This window comes from Desmodus rotundus, chromosome 11 (genome assembly GCF_022682495.2).
Source record: "Desmodus rotundus isolate HL8 chromosome 11, HLdesRot8A.1, whole genome shotgun sequence".
Classification (NCBI taxonomy): domain Eukaryota; kingdom Metazoa; phylum Chordata; class Mammalia; order Chiroptera; family Phyllostomidae; genus Desmodus; species Desmodus rotundus.
In genome coordinates this window covers 93,498,367-93,517,302 of record NC_071397.1, presented here as the reverse complement: position 1 = coordinate 93,517,302, position 18,936 = coordinate 93,498,367, and the positions used below count along the sequence as shown (strand labels likewise).

The 18,936-nt window shown below is 36.5% G+C and overlaps 1 protein-coding gene across 1 annotated transcript; it reads right to left on the bottom strand.

Annotated features, from left to right (window-relative positions):
- Nucleotides 1-9,668: 9,668 nt before the first annotated feature.
- Nucleotides 9,669-17,576, bottom strand: LOC112297129 (VIP peptides-like). The gene is made up of 5 exons (XM_024551976.4): nucleotides 17,346-17,576; nucleotides 16,178-16,286; nucleotides 12,293-12,424; nucleotides 11,426-11,513; nucleotides 9,669-9,781 (listed from the first exon to the last, which is right to left on the bottom strand). The coding sequence occupies exons 2-4, from the start codon at nucleotides 16,282-16,284 to the stop codon at nucleotides 11,468-11,470; spliced, it is 285 nt and encodes a 94-aa protein (XP_024407744.1). The 5' UTR covers nucleotides 16,285-16,286; nucleotides 17,346-17,576; the 3' UTR covers nucleotides 9,669-9,781; nucleotides 11,426-11,467.
- Nucleotides 17,577-18,936: the final 1,360 nt, after the last annotated feature.

Genomic DNA, 18,936 nt, shown 5'->3' with positions numbered 1-18,936 from the left:
ACCAAAATTAAAAATTTTAAAGCGTGAATCTCCAGTAGCCAGGACTATATTGCATTAAAACATAGTAAGGAAATTTAAACAAGAGAAGAAGTTTATTTCCTTTGAAAATATTTAATTTAAAAAAGAAAAAAAAAACCTATGGCCTCCATATGTTTTAAAACTGTTTGTGGCTCCTAATTTTTTTTCCTAACAGCAGTGTTATTTTCTTTAATTTATAGATAAACTGGCTACACATATTTATTGCTCAAATAGTGCTTTTCAAATTTTTCAATAGCATAGTTTTTATGGTAGAAGAAAGAAAATACTCATCTTAGGAAGGCTGAAAACAGCATAAGATCATGAGAAGAGTGAAAAAACTTTCAAATTCCAAGTTTTTGCTTACAAGTTTACTAGTTTTATGTTCCAGTAAAAATAGGTAATTGTTGCATATTATCATAGTACTCCAATTACTGTCTAGGGGGGAAATGACGCTACAAATGCTTGTGCTGGGCCTTTTCTACGGCTGACAAATTTTTCTCCAGGTGTCTGTTGCGTTACCTACAACAGCTTTTCTTTTCTTTTTTTCAATAAAGATTTTATCTATTTATTTTTGCTTTTATTATTTTTTATAAATTTTTTTCATTGTTGTTCAAGTACAGTTTTCTGCCTTCTAAACCTCCTTTTTCAAACCCCCAACTCCACCATTATGCCTTTTCCTCTTTGCCAGTGGCCTACAAAGTTCAAGGTTATTTACAGTGAACTGCCTCAACTCTCTCCTTGCCTTCTCAAAACCTAGTGTATGTGAATCCGTCTTCTCCCCTTTCTCCTTCTCTAGGAGAAGTAGATGCCTCTCTTGGCAAAGGCTAATCCTCTCCCCCTGAATTCTTGGTCCCGTTCAACTTCTCTGCTTCATCAATTATCTGTTTTTTCCTCACCTACTTTTTTCCTGGAAGAATCAAAGTGACACCTTCTGCTCACTTCCCACTGGTCACTGAAACCTGTTGTTATTAGTATCTCAGTAGGAGTTCCCTCTTCCAGCATAATCATGCATTTTCCACCAAAAGATCTAATATCTGCAAGTAAAACAAATTAGAATTATTTTCAAAATAGATTTAGCTAATAATTGTTATACATTATGAATATATAATTTAGATTATTTACTCATAATTAGATTTAGTTGCCTGTAGACTTAATTGAACATTATGTAAAAAAATGTTCTGAGTAAAAAAAATGTTCTGACTGTAATTTCAAAAATCACACAGTAATTTAAGTAAAGTCCACACAAAAAATAAGAACTTGCGCATAAAAAAGCTTTCGTGTCACTATATTAACTGTGTACTTCCCAGTGATTTGTATATGCTAGACATTGTGAAGGAGCCACCTCTTCCCTTGGAGAGTTCCTTCGAAAGGTGTTACCAGCTCCCCAACAGACTCATGAACCACTATGGAGGATGTACAGGAAATGAGGTTGTATTATGGGTTTATGTTATAATCTTCTAATATTTTAGGCAGAAATAGAACAGATGTTAGATTCTCCCATTACTTCAGGCTGGAGAAAAAAAACTAGTATAAATATGCTGAAGTTACCTGCCTTAAAAATGTACTTACTAAGATCTCGAGGGGATGCTAAATGATTCATTAAAGTTTATTTGTGTCATTTAAACTATGATGATTAGATTTTGGAGTCTCTGAACGGCAACTACAGATCCATATTTCTGTCCTTCTATTTCATTACTCACTGATAATTTTATTTTATGCTGCTTTGGAATTCATCTCATAAAATGCTATGTGTTCTCACATTGTATTGCACTCCTGTTGCCTGATTTGTTTTTTTAAATTACTTTATTGTTGTTCAATTACAGTTTTCTGCATTCCCCCTCACTCCCCTCCCCCCAGCCAAACCCACCTCCCTCCCTTGCTTCCACCCTCCCCCTTGGTTTTGTCCGTGTGTCCTTTACAGTAGTTCCTGAAAACCCTTCCCCCCATTGTCCCCTCCCCCCTCTCCTCTGGCTATTGTTACATTGTTCTTAATTTCAATGTCTCTGGTTACATTTTGTTTGCTCTTTTCTTTTATTGATTATGTTCCAATTAAAGGTAAGATCATATGGTATTTGTCCCTCACTGCCTGGCTTATTTCACTTAGCATAATGCTCTCCAGTTCCATCCATGCTGTTTCTTGATGACAGAAAAATAATAGTGTGTAGGAAAAAATACTCTGCTCTCTCTTTGGAAATATTTTAAATCAACAGACGTTTGAGATTGAGGCTGAGGGAAAAAATGATGATGTAATAAAGTTATATCTAAAAAGTTTGCTCTCTAACTATAAAATTATTTATAATATAAAAATATAGAAAATAACTCTTATAATTAATAAACCGATGTTGATATGTTATTATTAAATGAAAGGTTTATACTTTATTTAGATTTCCTTAGTTTTTACCTAACATCTTTTTTATGATCCTAGGTCCCATTCTTCTGTTGCTCTAGGCTCCTCCCACCTGTGACATAATTTTTCTGTAAATCAAAAACTCATAAAATTAAATTTTTAAATGATAAATAAAAAAAATAACTCTTTGTTATCTAAAATGTTTATTTACAATGAAGAGACCTGCAGATATGGACAATAGGGTGGGGACTGGCTGTGGGAGTGGGAGGTAGGCTGGGTGGAGGAGGGCAAAGGGGAAAAAATTGGGATAATTGTAATAGAACAATAAAATATGTAATAAAAGAAAAAATAAACAACAAAAAGCTACTAGGAAAAAGATATTTTAAATTTAAGTAAAAACAAAAAAACAAAAATAAATAAATTTAAGTAAAAACAATTTTTATATTGAAAAAATATATAAAAATATATAATGTATGTGAGATTATATATTATATAACCTATAATATAATATATACTATTATATATTGTATATAATATTATTATATATAGTATAATACATAACATATATAATTATATATATATATATATATATATATATATATATATATATAAAATCTAACAGCGCTTTTCATACCAACGTGAGGAGGTCACCAAAGCTGACGTCTGTATAGCATGGAACACTCGAGCTGCCTTTACAAACCTCCCCTGTTGAAGGGCAAATCACTGCTAACCGTCCCCTACATTCAGAGCTCTGGTACAATCCATATACTTCTTCATCTATTGCAGTTTGGTTTCCGCCCAAAAACATTTATATAAGCTTTTTTCTAAGATTAAGAATTACTTCCATGCTACCAAAGCCAATGAACATTATTTCATTATAATTTTATTTGACTCTCAGCATCATTAAAATCATTCTCCACTTCTGTCTTTGGAAACGCTCAGCTTTTAAGATTCCACTCTTTCGGTTTTTCCTCCTCTTTATTTTTTTCTGCTTCGTTTTTGTTACCTACTTGGCTCCTTTCTTCTGTTTGGTTCTTAGAATGTCTGGACTCCAGAAAGAACATACTTAGAAACGACTTGGGGTTCCCACTGTGAATAAAAGAATGAAATGACAAATGAATAAGCCATTTAATACTTGTTTTGATTTCAGAGCACCAAGGAAGAACCTCTATGCCTACAAAACGAGCCCCCTGCCCAGTCTACTAAATAATGCCTGAAATTGCTAGTAGGAAACAAAGCTTCGAGGGCTGATTTCACACACAAAACAAAGTAGCAGTCGGAAGGTTTGCATAATGCTCTAATACGTGTGAGTGCGTGACCCTAACGCGTGTCAGTTCATCAGCTCACTGTTGTTAATGATAATGATGATAATAGCAATGACAATTTGGAATTATTATGTGAATCAACGATAAGATAATGCATAAAAACTTTGTAAATTATACTAAGCAATGCATTGTTTAAGAGCGTAATTTAAGAGTAAGTTATATATGGACCATCATTCCTTCTGAAGGGTCTGTCTGCCAGGACGCTAGACCTTAAGTTAGGGCCGTGCTCACATCAGTCCCGTGCTGTCCAATAAGGGCAAACTATCTTTAGAATTGTTCTGGGTTGCTATCTGGGTCTTCCCCGTCTGTTCCTATGAATGTCACGGTTTTTCCAATCCTGAGGGAGCTCTTGGGCCACTTTTTGAATAAATCCTGCTCAGATTGTTGCAAGCCTTTGGCTAATTTTTGAAGTTCTGAAAATGCTGATGTTTTGACAATTTTTGCCAATATTCTCACTGCTTTTATGGAGGAAACATTTTTCAGAGGTCCTTAGTTTGCTATTCTGGAAGTCAAAACCCTTTCTTGGCCCATTTATTTATTTATTTTCCTTTTTGCTTTCTTACTAAGTTGAAAGTGGTTTCTTTATGTTCTGACACAAGCCGTTGACTGATATATGTTTTTTGTATATTTTCTCCCATTCTGTATTTTGCATGTTATTTTACTCATGGTGGTCTTTGAAGAGTAAAGTTTTCCATATTCATGTAGTACAAATTATGTTTTTTCTTTTTTTATGATTCTGGCCTTTTTTTAGTTTTATCTAAGAAATCTTTGGCTATTCCAAGGTTGCTAAGATTTTCTCCTGTTTCCTACTAGAAGCTTTATGGTTTTTGGTTTTACATTTAATCCTATAATCTGTTCACCTTAATCTTTGTGCATTATATGAGGTAAGGATTGATTTTTAATTTTAACTGTATGGATATTCCTTTTTTGTAAAGTAAAAAACATTTACCTCTAATATATATGCAGAATCAATGCCATTTACAGCCAATTTTTGCTCTCTTCATACCCTTAATTTTTTTAAATCAATTCGTTCTTCACCCAGTCAGCTTTGACCCACCCTGGAGAGGGCCATCCCCAACATGGCAAGTTTGCCTCTTCTCTCTGCTCACCTTTCAGTCTCCCGACACCTCTGCTGACATAGCCACCGTTACTTTTTAGCAATTACAAGATTGCCTATGTGTTCATATTTGTAGATCTCTATGATAAAATTCTGAGCAATGGTTATAATTCTTAGTATATAACTGTTATCTTACAGCCTTAATTGGGTAGTTAGGACCTTGTAGTATAAAAGCATTTTGGTTCTACCTGACTTCAGCTCCAATTTAGATAATTACATTATAAGTTACCCCGTCCACAAAAATATGTAAATGTCAAAAATGTAAAAGAGAAAAGCATATATGGAAGTGGAGAGCCAGTACCTTTATTTCTCTCGACCTCCCACTCCCCACCTCCCAAAGAAAAAGGGAAGAAAACCTACCAATGATTCTGAATTTTTGTCAGGTCAACTTCAATTATTTAGAACTAAAATGCCTACAGATGAAGTACAGTTGGCCGCACTCCTCAAGTTCACCAGCATCCATCCACTGCACTCAACAATCCACACTTCCTGACTCTGGTCTCCCTCCAGGCTGTACAAAACATTTCTAATTTCAAAAACATATCTCTGATTCGGACAAAGCATCAAATTATAATTTTCTAAAATTAAAATAATGTGTTAAGGGGATGCTGCTTGTCAGGTTTGTGAAGCAAAAGAATTTAAGTATAACATGTTGAGATATAACGTGACTTGGCAAATAGAAATAGGTGTAGTATAAATTACAAACCAAATAAGAACCCATTGAGCCAAATAATCTTTCTCAGCTGTTGAAACATTACTAGAGCGAAGGGAATGAGCAGGAGGAAGTCAGGAAAAATCAAAGGCAGAAGAAATGAAGGCAGGTAAAGATAGCACACAACAGGATTTATTCATGACAATAGTAGTTTTTGGTTTTTTTACACAGAATTATCTGGATGTACAGAAGAGTTGAAAGTAAAAATATGACAGTACATTAAAGAGGGACATTTTAAGACTGGCATAGAAGGTCTGCTAATCCCAAGACCTTGAGACCTTCCTAAGACAAGAAATGAATGTTCTCCAAAACCACAGGACCTAAGGGGTGAAGATTTTTGCAGGAAGTGCTAAGGTTAAGCAGGCCAGTTTTCTTTATGTATTCTGCCCTCTGGTTAAAAAACAACTAGAAGGGGGAGAAAACATTTTCTATATCTAAAACAAAGGTATTCTTATTATAGTCTTCTATTATTCTTATACCCTCCAAAGAAGTTCTACATTTGCTACACATTGTAATTCCCCCTGTTGCTACTTGAAACTGACTTTGGGATTACATGATCAAAAAAATGCTCCTGCAGGCAATTCTTTGAAATAAAACCAAAATGAAGATAAACTAAACAAAATAAGGGTTGCAGATTTCTTTGGTTATGTGTTTACCATGTTTTTATTTTCAGGCCCTATATTATCTACAACAAATGTTACTTTAATAGCAAAATTTGTAGTTAGATATATAATCTCATTGAAGGCAAAATACTACTTCCAGATATTGTATTATCATTGATGGTTGCCGCTCGAGTTGGCTGTGTGCACCCTCCTGTTGCAGTTGAGACTTGATTGCTGTTGGAACATGAATGGGAGGGATTGACCCCCAGGCTCATCAGCCAGGAGGACTGGCAGTGACCACCATGGAGGATTTGCTGCGCAGGAGCCCCTCCACGGAGCAGGAGTTACTTCAGCAGGGCTCTGGTGCTCACTGAGTTCATCCCATGAGTGGGTGGCTTACGTAGGTTGTTGGGTGGTGTGTGTCTGAAGCTGTTCACTGGGTGCTCTGTCTGGCTCTGCAGCTTCCCAAGAGGTGAGGCCAGGGTCAGCTGACACCTGTGTCCTGCCTGGGGCCACCCTGCATGAGCTACAAAGTGATCTGCAGATGGTTGCTACACGTGCTGGGCTTAGAGGTGCCCAGGCAAGGCCAAGCTCAAAACCAAGTCTGTGCTAGTGCCAGGGCCTGGGGCTGCTTAGCAAGAGGTATGGGGCATGCAGAGGCCAGATAATGAGTGTTTGAGCAATTTTTGGAAAGTCTGAGGGATGAGGCAAGGCAGGCCGTTTCTATAGAAAATCCACTAGAGTTTGGAGAGGCCAGTGAATTGGGTGAGGCAGGATCTCTGGGATTCACCTGGATGGGGCAAAGAGTGTGAGCCAGGTTGGTGGAGACTCAGATATGTGTGACACTGGAGTGCCAGCTCTGTGGGGAGAGGGCTCAGCAAAGGAACAATGGTCTCTGCCTGCACTTCTGTCTGGGAGAAAGCTGCCCCTCCAGCTCTCACCCTGAAAATAGATAATTCACATCCTCCCGGTATGCCCCCGGTGCCTTTTGAGTTGCTGCATCACTGCTGGAGCTCAGAAGAAGGGAGTCTGAGTAAGTCTATGCACTGTTCTTCTAACAGCACTGCCTGGGGCTCCAGAAGCCCTCCACCCACTCAGCCACGACCCCTGCTGATTTGCACAGCCAGGAGCTACAGAGATCCCTCTTCCTGGCTCTGAAAACCTGGCTGTGGGAACCTGCTGTGAGGCTGGCACCCCTCACACCTTTGGGGGAAACTCTGCAGCTGAAATATCCCTCCCAACTTTTATTCTCCACACATGGTGTGGGACCAGCTACTTTCACATCTCTGCACTTCCTGCCAGTATTTATGTGGCTTGTTCTTAATACCCTTAGTTTTAGGACTTCAGTTCAGGTGGATTTCAGGTGGTTCTGAATGATGGTTGTTCTGTAGTTGAGTTGCAATTTTGATGTGGTTGTGGGAGGATTGAGTATTCCATTTACCTATGCTGCTGTCTTCACTGGCACTTCACATGTCTATCTTAATTTCACAGGAAGCGAGTGAAACAACCAAACAGCAGGTACCATCGGATGAGATGCAATAGGAAGTACACACAACCACCTAGGAAATATCCTTACCGAGATAATTTGGTGACGTCTCCAGGTCTAACGTTTCAGTTCACAGAAAATATATGAAATAAAAGAATCTGTTTTTATATTTATTTATTTAAAATTAAATTTATTGGGGTGAAATTGGATGATAAGGTTATATAGTTCTCCAGTATGCATTTTCTACGATGCATGATCTGTAAGCTGCAGTGTGTGTTCACCACACAAGATCCAGTCATCTCCAGTCACCAAATATTTGCCCCTTTTCACCCCCCACCCCTACCCTCAACTTGTAGTTCTCACTAATAGAACTAGTGATTAGCACTGATGACTAGAGATCACTGGTAGTTCTAGACTAGTTTCTCCTTGTTTAACCATGTGTTCTAGTTGCAGAAAATAAGAATGAACAAGATTTACCCTGTGATATTGATTCTTTGCTAATGGATTGGGTCTTTATGATTCTTTCTCTTATCATTTATTTATGTCTTTTGGGTAAGAATTTAAGACCCATACATGAAATTTATAAAAATACCCCTGCACACATCTATTTTTTTTCTTTGTTTATGTTAATAGAACACTAGTTTTTGTCTTGGCGCATTAAAAAAGAAACATTCCCTAGCCCTTTTTGCAAATGACTGTGATCATGAACCCGTGTTCCAGTCAAGGGCATGTTAGCATCAGATATCAGTTGAAAGAGAAGTCACATGTGCTCTTCGCTTTGTTTCTCATGCTCCTCGCGTCCTGCTGCCTAGAATGAGGTGTGATGGCTGGAGCGAATGATGAGATGTGATGAGGAGAAGGGCCACACCCCAGCAGATGAGGTGTGAGCTAGAAGGGGTTCAGATTTCTGAGGGCTTTGTGGACCAGAGCCCTCAGAATAACTGTTGACATTTTACTTCAGGCCTATGTGGGAATTAAATATTTTCTCTTATTTAAGTCACTGTTATTTTCGGATTCACACAAAATCAAACATAATTCTCCCTCAAATATCACAAAGCACCTGGAACTTTAAAGCTAAATGAGCTACTCCTGTATCATTTAAAAGGATCAAAACTATACAATGTGTTTGCAATGATAATCAAATGCCTTTAATTTTTACAGTGATTTCTTCCATTCATTTTGGAAAAATAGTTTTGTCACCAAATATACTTTCACTGATAGAACGTGGTATGGCACACTCATTATTTAAATTGTTATAGGAAAAAATATCTATCACTGAAAAACAAATGTTCTCCTTAGGTTACTATTGACACATAACACAAACATAAAGGTCAATGTCAGAAGTAGAGGCCAGTCTCCTTCACTGAGACACTACATGAGGAGAGAACCTTTGTCCACTAGAGATCCAGATTTGAGAGATTTTTTAATCCTGTTGAAAATAAAGGTTGCTTATAAATGTGAAAACACATCGCATGTAAAAAAATTTTTCTTGGAAGAATGACTTTTTATCTTTGTTGCTATTCCCATAGACACTTGAGATTTTATTTAGCACGGCATTTTATTTCCTAACATTCAAATTTGGACACACTGAATACCTGCTCTACTATCTGAATAGTTAAGGAAGCTGTATAAATGAACACATTAATTTTGCTCTATTATTACACTTCCAAAAAGCCCTTTATAACTGTAATTAGCCTAGTATTTTATTTTTATTATTTAAGATATATTTTATTAATTATGCTATTACAGTTGTCCCATTTTTCTCCTCTTTATTCCTCTCTGCCATGTGCCCCCCTCCCACCATCATTCCCCCACCTTAGTTCATGCCCATGGGTCATACATGTAAGTTCTTTGGCTTCTCCATTTCCCATACTAGTCTTAACCTTCCCCTGTGTATTTTGTACCTGCCACTTATGCTTCTTATTCCCTGTAACTTTTCACCCATTCTCCCCCTTCTAGCCCAGTATTTTAAAGATCAGCTTAAGAATTCACAACTACTGTTTGCAATGGGAGCATCCTAGTTATTATATTAGAATAAAATAAATCACAACAGGGACAAAATGGCATTTTATTTGTTTTTCATTTAATTTATTTTATTTGAAGATGTTTTCTTGAATTACTTCTGTAGAAATCAAAATAGAGCTACTTCACCTAATCATTTTTCTTCTAGAATTCTGAAAAAGAAAGAATTTATATGTAAGCATAAAAATATTTTTATTTACAGCATCTTAATTTCATTCACTTATACACTTATTGGATAAACATCTATTCCTCTCTGGCCCTTGCCAGCAGCCTGTGACAGGAGACCATGTCGTGTGACACCAGGAGGGCATCTTCCAGGGGCCTGACTGTCAGAAAGAGAACTGGGATGGGAAGGGACCCCCTGATCAGTTGTTTATTACTAATTACCCATTTGAATTTTCACAAATGCTTGACCCACAAGATTTCCTATTAAGAGAATTTGTCCAAAGCTACCCATTCAAAAAAGAAAAAAATAAAGGGAACAATCTCATAAATAATCTTATAATTTGGAAAAGAATTAAACCCCTATTAAGTTTTGGTGCCAGCTCTACTACATAATTTAATAGAGAAGCCTTCTTATCCTAAGTACTTTTTCAAGAAGCTATGAGAGGTTACCGTTCTTTTTTGAGCAAAGGGACTTGTTTCCCTGAAATGCCCGTCTGTGACCGTGGGTGGGCATGTGCAGCACCGCTGACCACATGTGCCTCTTAGGAGTGAGGGGTGATCAGTGGACACAAGTGACCATGTGTGCAGGTGCCTCCCCAGACACCCTGTCCATGAGTGAGGACTCTCGTGAAAGCCAGGAACTGAAGTAAGGCGATGAATTATGTGTACTCAGTCTGAGCCTGGGTCTGGTTTAATCTTCTGAACTTCTTCGGGGTTGTAGTCAAGCCTATCTGCATGTTTTATAAAGAAAGTTTTATAGCTCCCATTCATTTTACATATTTTTTGTGACAAATACCTCACTACAGAGGTATTTTTAACAGAAACCACAGAGACTGCAAAACCAAGAATATTTACTCCATAGCCTTTAGAGAAAAATTTAGCTAACCTCAGAGAGTGGAGATGTAAAATTTCTTTAAGCACTTGCTAAGTATCAGAAATACATTTTTATGAGCTAATCTATGCATTACTGCACTCAGAAAAAATATGACTTATACACATGAAAGCAAGCTGGTGACTTAACAAAGGGAAAACCTATTCATGTATTCTCTACTCAAAAAAATATTTTACAATGAATACTATTGGAGTCATAGTACCTACACTCACTTTATAGGTAAAAGAAGGTAAATTTCACTTCTGCTGCATGATGCTTGCTAGGTTTCAAGGAACAAACGTAGACCCAGAGTGCCCTGTAATTTCATAATAACAAGCCATGCCATGATTTGGTGGCATTTCCCTGTACTTAAATTAGAGATGCTAGCAGTCGATCACGGGACAAAACCTTCACTTAATAAAAGCAACCTAGGTTGATTCTCAGAAAGCCAGTTTTTCTCATTACTATGAGTCAGTCTTCTCCATTTTATATCTTGACAGAGGGAAAAGAACATGTCTGAATAAACTAGGACATACGAAACTGTTTACCCATTGTGATTTCCTCTTTTATGCAATCAGAACTCTGCATGAATCATTTTAAGCTGTTTACTGGGTTGCACTTCACTGCAGGTAGACGTGTCCTTCTTACATGAGGTCTCATTGTGAAAAGTCTAAGACATTTCTTACCAAGTGACTCTTACCTATTCAAGTAACTAGATGATTCCTATAAGAACATGTAAAGAATGCACAGATATACCCACCACAGGGAAGTTGCTGCCAACTTTCCTCAAAGACCCTTTTCATCATTTTTCTAGCTCTTCAAGAAAGTCAGGCAATTCCCCCTCGGTGCTGTAGAGAAAAAAAAAAAGGTGCATGAAAAAGCATTTAAAGAAATGATACTGTGTGAGCAATGCTATTTTCTGTGTCTTGTAAAATGTTCTGGAGGGCTAAATAATTATCTTGTAGGTCAGTTCTTACCTATAAATAATTCTTCAGTTTTAAAGGGTCTAAAATTATTCTTATACATTCTAAATCTGGTGGGCAAAGAGAGTCATCTTGTATGACCCCAACCAACCACTATATTTAGACCTTAATACTCACCATCGAAGCAAAAATAAATTAAAAGAGAGAGCAGCCCACTTTCTGTTTATTGTGCTCCAAAATCCACATAACCCAGAGAGTCACAGGTTCATAAAATCCGAGAAGACAGAAGAACCCATCGCTTAATTTGGTAAATAAGACGATTGGAGTGCACGTAAAGGGAGTTCCATGTGATACCAAATTGCTGACTGGCTGCACTTTACATGTTTTAAATATTAGCATTTTTGATAAAACTTGACTCTAGATTCAGACTAGATGCCGCCAGAGTCTTCATGTCTAACCCTGGAGGCACAACAGAATCAACCAGGGAGCTCTTAGGAAAAACCAGGGGCAAGAGCCACGTCCACAAAGGCACTAATCTCCCAGCAATAAGTTCTGGGTCATCTAACGGGCAGCCAAGGTTGAGAACTACGCTTCTGAGCATAGATCGATAGAAAGATAGACAGATAGGTAAGCCTCCATTCTGTAGCTGCTGTTCTTAAAATCACTTATAGTTTCTCATTGCAGCAAGTTTTCTGTATCTTTACCTTCTCTTTCCATTGAGAATTGAGTTCAAATATTTCTTCACCGCCATTTGTTTTCTAAGGCGAGTGTAGTTGTCGGTGAAGACTGCATCCGAGTGGCGTTTGGCTGGTCCCTGGGCTTCCATGACATCATTGCTAACAAATGCGAGAAAAATAAAATCAAAGGTTTCTAACCCACAGAAATGATAAATATACCGAAGTTCCAATTTTCCTGGAGTCATATAAAAATTAATTTTAGCACCCAACTCATTTTCTATCACAAAAATGCACTGAAAAATATACCTGAGTCCAAGGATATGAGAGTGAAAAATAATCTGACATATTTTGGCACTTACTGGGAGTGTCTTAAGACATACTCTGTATTTACTGAGCAAATAATTTATCAAAAAGAGGGGGAATATTGGAAGTTGCATTCTGAGAGGAAAAGTTCTTTAGAAATAAATGCTTCTTTAGAAGCTGTGCCATCTGAAGCGTGCCATCTAAATATTCATATTTTGACCATTTAAAGAAAGAATCTTCCAATGCTTGGTTTGAGCAGGAAGTTAAAAAACAAATACTGTGGTTAACACTAAAATTTGCTTTAGTTTATCCTATGTCTTATTTTTTTTCTTGTGTCTACTTCAATGTTATTGCAGATTTACAAATGATTGCTATGAAAAAAAACTAAATATGTCAAAAACTAGTGAGAATTTTATTAACAGAGGCTTATTTCCTTAATCCATGGGGTTGGCATATTTTATTGAAGAATGTAAATTATTTTTAATTAAATTGAACATTATAAAAGTTATAAATTTGCAACAAAATCAATAATTTATTAATAATGAAAATATGATTCTCAGATTAAATAATCCTATTGTGTTTAATAAAAACAACACATTCTCTTTACCCAACCCATTTTCCAACAAGAGACTCAAGGTATTTTTTGGCAGAAATTTGATGCAAGAGACTATTGTAGTCATTGGTGAAAACCACATCAGCGTGTCTGGCACTCCTAAAACAAGGAAGACAGGATAGCCATGATTGTGAAACAGTTTTCTAAACTAATATTTTCACTCTGTCATTAAGAGAGAAGGTCATTCGCTTATGAAAGCTTCTCATAAAAACTAAAGTCCTAAAGGAGATTTGCTAGTAACCTAATAAAGTGTATTTTCTTCTCACTTACATCAAAATATCCCTATATTTTCAGCCCCAAATTTTGTAAAACTTAAAGAAATTAGCTTTCGTAGAAGTATATTTCAACATTAAAAAATGCTGTCTGATAGAATCTATAAAACTAATTCTTCTCTAAGAAATATTGGTGGGAGAAATTTAACATTTAAATTACTTTCTGTTTCTTTATTTATGGTGCTTTATTACTACTACCTTTAATAGTGATAGATATAAGGGGAAACAATCCTGATTTGTAGGGAAAAAAAACCCTGTTATCCTTTTGCTATTTCTTCTCCCAGAATATTAGAAACAAAATCCCTTAGAATAGCGAGGACCTTAGGGCCTATCAACCAACGATTCTTTCCAAATAAAGAAGCTTTTGTATTTTGTCTTCAGGAGAGAGCTACTCTGTCTACGCTCGAGTGTTGCTCTTGACAAATGGCTCTGTGACTAAGTAGCTCTTGTTATTAGACATCTTTTCTTTACCTAGACATGAAACTCATGCCCTAGAACCTCCTCTGTGCTAGAATCTTAAATACTAATGTTTTATTAGAATTGGTGCAACTTCTCCTGTTGCCATTTTGTGTAACAGAATGCCAGAGAATGACCAGTTCATCCTGGCTTGTTACAACCTCTCTACATGGAAGTTGTGACCAGCTGCACAAGCAGCAATAAGTCAGGCTGGGTGAAGCTGTGACATGTGGAAACCTGTACTGTTATGCTGTAGAAACAGCTTCATGAGACATAAAAATAAAACATGTATTTCAAAAATATGTTTTCAGAATATTACTCCCTAAAAATTAATTCACCTGGATACACCATAATTTTCAGCTAATATATTTTGCAAGATGTCAGTGTCTGCTTTTAATGAAGGTTGGTCATGTTTTTTCGCTCCTTCATAGGGTATTCTGTCACCCAACATATTAGAAAAAGAGTACAGTGAAATATAATACATTCTTTTCTCAGAAGGTGATGCTCATGTTTTTACAATCATTTTAAATAAGATACTCAGAATCTTGGGGAGTATCACCTATTCATTATATATGTTATATAATTATATCCATTATTATATTCACCTATTCATTATATATTATATATTACATCTGATTTACTGGCTCCTATGGCTTTTGAGAGTGTAAACAATAATTTTTTAATTTATCCCCAACATAGACACAGTATAACTTTTACAACCTGTATGCATCAGGTATGAGAGCTACTCAGTTCAATCCTATCAGAACATTAAACAAAGTATGCTTCCTTGACAATATCATCATGTTGCAAAGTTCAATTTCACAAGTAGAAAAATTTAATACAATTGGCACTTTGAAAACATTTTACTATTCAATATGAACACTGGGAGCAATTTGTACGTTTGTTGATGTTTAGTATCATTTATTATGATACGTTTCTCTGTATTGATCAAGTGCAATACTCTGTATTGATCTGTAAAAGAGGTCTCTGAGTAGTTACTCCAATTCCATGAATTTTGTGGGGTCTCTGATTTCTAATCTGAAGTGTTAATGGGTTTTAGTAAGGGCTGTACAATGCTTCACTTGAAAGTCTAAGTATAGTCATGCCTGTACATGGAATATGGCTGTGTTTATAAATGCATACACATTTGGAACACCAGCACACTATGAAAATTATGTCTATGCACATTTTCTCTGGTAGGGTCAACCCCCTAGGAACGTGTTGCTCCTGGGCACTTGTGTATCTTTGGTGATGTGGTGGTTGGTAGTCAGTAACAAGCAGTCCTCTTTGAGTAGGAAGCCTAGCAATCAATGCAAATGTCAGCATCCTTGTGACTGTTCCTCTGTGGTGATGTAACCATTCAGCCAGAATCATTCTGTTTAGTGTCAAAGTGACATAGATCTGGCTCTAAGCAGACTTCCTGAAGAACATCAAGAGTTAGGAGATTATTCACTCTATTGAGCATAAATCCACACTGAGCAAAGGATCAGGATGAAAAAATAAGCAAAAAAACCAAAATGATGATTTTGCCTTTAGATATAGTGATGCCTGTAAACTGGAATGAAAGATTGAATTGTTGTAGTTTTCATTTACTGTATATTTCTTGAAATATAAATGTATTTTATTTCAGATAAAGCTTTAAATGAGCTGCATTATAATCTATCAATTTGAAATATGAAATGCCACATAGAGAACAGTAAAACTAAGGGGTTATGGTCAAAACCATGTACACTAAAATTCACTCACTGGGCAAGGGTGTCTCAGTAGACCAATTATTACACAATTCTTAATGCCAGCAAACCAATTCTGAATAGATAGTTCTCTCCAACATGAATATATATACACTAAACTTATGATTAGTTACCAACTGATCTTAAAAAGAAACTAAAGGAGGCAGACAACCAAATACCTATTTTTCTATCAGATACTGATCTGAACTGAAATGACACTGCAAAGAAGCTCATTACTTATCCAAAACTGGTTCTGAATGAGTAGAAAGTCAAATCTTCCTTCCACCTTGTTTGGAAAGGTGAGCTATCCTGTCCATAAAACTAGTCACTGACACTGTCTGTCAGGCCCTGAGAGACAATTTCAGGGTGCAAAAAATCATGCAGACCTGAAGTTGGAAAAACTTGTTTAATACGTCAACCAAATGTTCAATAAAGAGTACATAATTTTTAAAAATGAAGTTGTGCAAAAGAACAGATGTGAAATTCCCACTTTGGTATAGAAGGACCATTCAACGGTCCAAACTGAAAGAGAACCTACCCCACAGCAGAAGGGGCTCCCAAAGGAAGCCAGGCCGCCGTTTGTGAGAAGAGCATGCTGCAAAGGAGCAGGAGCAGGAGGAGCCGGGGGTTCCTCTTCATACCCATCTCTGTACATTGAAAGGGAGACAGTCACATCAGCCTTTCCAAGGTAGTCCTGAGTGTCTAGCAAATTCTGAAGGCTCTTGCAGAGAGTTTGGGAAAAGTAATGTTCGTCTTATAGGAAGAGTTAAACTGCAATATTATTACTTTTAAAATCAAGAAGATTTCTCTTGGTGACAGGTGCTGGAATAAAAATGAGGATCCTTTTCAACTGCTGCCTCTCTTTCACAGGCACAGGACATATGGGCCCGAGTACACAGGAATGGCATGCTCTCACAGTGCTGGAAAGAACCCTGTGACCATTTTCTATGACACACGAGTAGCATGCAGTTTTAGTATCTTTTCTAACTAAGGAAACACCTTCAACCAAATGCCTGATTCTTTGACTTAAATTTCTGCATCTGATTAAGATAAAGTAGGTTGTATATTTAATAATGTACATATACATAAAAATGTATATACCTAACAGTATACAATTAGAATCACCATTGACATAATTACCATAAGGGAAAAATATATCAAAAGCTGTTTTTTAAAACATTTGATCTACTTACACATTTTTACTTTAAATAGTTTCTAGATAGAAACTTACAACTTCAAGGTCTGTTCCCTTGCTGTCTATAAAAATCATGGGATTAAATCTAAAATAAAGTGGAAGATAATGCTTTCTAGGTTCATATAATCAACCTTGACAAAGAAAAAACAGTACTTAAAAAACAAGTTGAAAGCTTCAAAAAAAGAGGGTTCCCACTGAGCCCCTCAATAAAAATTTACGTATGAGCAATAAAAAAGTACTTGAATACATTATTTAAAAACAGTATTAAGTAAAAATGCAAGAAGGAAAAGCATTTTCAACTGAAAAAACTCAGAAAATTCATTCATATGTGAGAATTTGAGTCACTTCTATGCATACCAGGTGACTGGGAAACTTGTCTTTTTGTTGTTATAAAGAAGTAACACTGTAAAAAAATTTTCCGCAAAGAGAAAAATGCTCCATATGCCCTGGGAAAAGCTGCAGAGGCAGAGAGAGCTAAACAGAAGAAAGCTCACGTGTGCACTTAGCTTACCTAAGACTGCTCCCTGTCAGCCTTCTGCCCTGCAGAGTATTGGAGTGCGGACAGGAAATCTCAGGTGCTGCAGTCCTGTGCTGAAATCCTCCGCACAGGTGCTGAAATCCTGTGAGGCCCGGAAAGGCTCCGCAAGTTCTCTGTCCTTAGAGCTGAACCAGAACTTTCTACTGGCTGAGGGTTGGGTATCAGCCGCTTTTCACTCTACCCTTGCCAGCATTTCAAAGCCCATCATTTTATAGGGCTTGTACTTCCGGCTGAGCTATGTCACAAAGCTCTGAAAGACGTCACAGCTGTGCTCCCACAGGGTGAATAGGACTTGAAGTTCTTCCTTAATTATTTCTGATTTATACATAGTGAGTAATTTCTAGGCATAAAATGGAGAAAGTTTACTTTTCTTTAAGTAAAAACAGCTGCCACGTTTAATGGGTGTTCTAATCTTTAATTAGCAGTGATGATATGAGAAAAGGAATTTGCATTATAGCCAGGGCCACTGAGGGTCCTTAAGAAGTTTTATGGGTAAGAATGGAGTCAAAAAGCACCAAACAGTTATATGTATTATGCTCCCAAATGTATAATTCTCTTTTTATTACAAAGCATCAATTCTCCCATGGTCTTTGTTAGGTTTTATGCTATTCGTGTACATCCTAATTCATGTAATGTTTTTTAGTTTGAGATCTGTCCTAATTCTAAAAGCGCCTATAAGAAAAAAAAAAGCACCTACCGCTTTTTTTATTTTTCTATTATTATAATTTCTTTTTGTTGAAACTAATCCCAGGATAAAAGTTCCAAAAAGACTCCTACCCAGTATGATATGCACACTGTTGTTAAATGTAGTGGTAACACTGCTATTTTCCATTTCTGTGGGATACAGTTATTCCCAACGCCCCTTCACATACATAATCTCAACTCCAAAACTACATTATCAGTCTGTCAATGGCTTTAATTTTTTTATTTTCAAGAGTTGTATTCATCATTTTTCTAAAAGTTTGCACTACACAGAATTATTGTGTTTCTCCCTTATTCCTGAACACACACCTACAACCGTACCGGCTTTGGAACAATTTCATCTCAATCACCTGACAGGTGGCTGCAAAGAGCGAATTGGAAAGCCTGGCTAGTGTACCGTGCTTTGAGGGACCCAATTCCTATTTGTGAGTCTTTAACTCAGCCTAGCTCAGCGTACATTTAACCAGAGTTTAAGATGAAAATACAGCCAAAGGAACCACTTTATGGACAAGAAAGTAAAATGCTATTTTTACTTTTATTTTTTAAATTTCCAGTGCATATATTTTTCTACATTTTTGTTCTGTAGTTACTCAAAGCAGAAAAAGTTGAAAGCCCCTTTATTTCTACTTTAAGACTTTAGTATCTATTTGCTTTATTTCAAGTCAGACTGACTGATCCAGTAAAAGAAAATCCTGCTATGCTTATTAATCATGCTTTCTACTTCAGTTACAAGGAAAATTAAATAAATTAAATTTCAAAACATCTGTAAATTTTTTTCCCAGTCAACAGCTCTGATTTAAGCCAGAGTTCCTGTGGCTTAATTCCAGGAAATCTTTTTTTATCTGACTACTACAAATGAGAG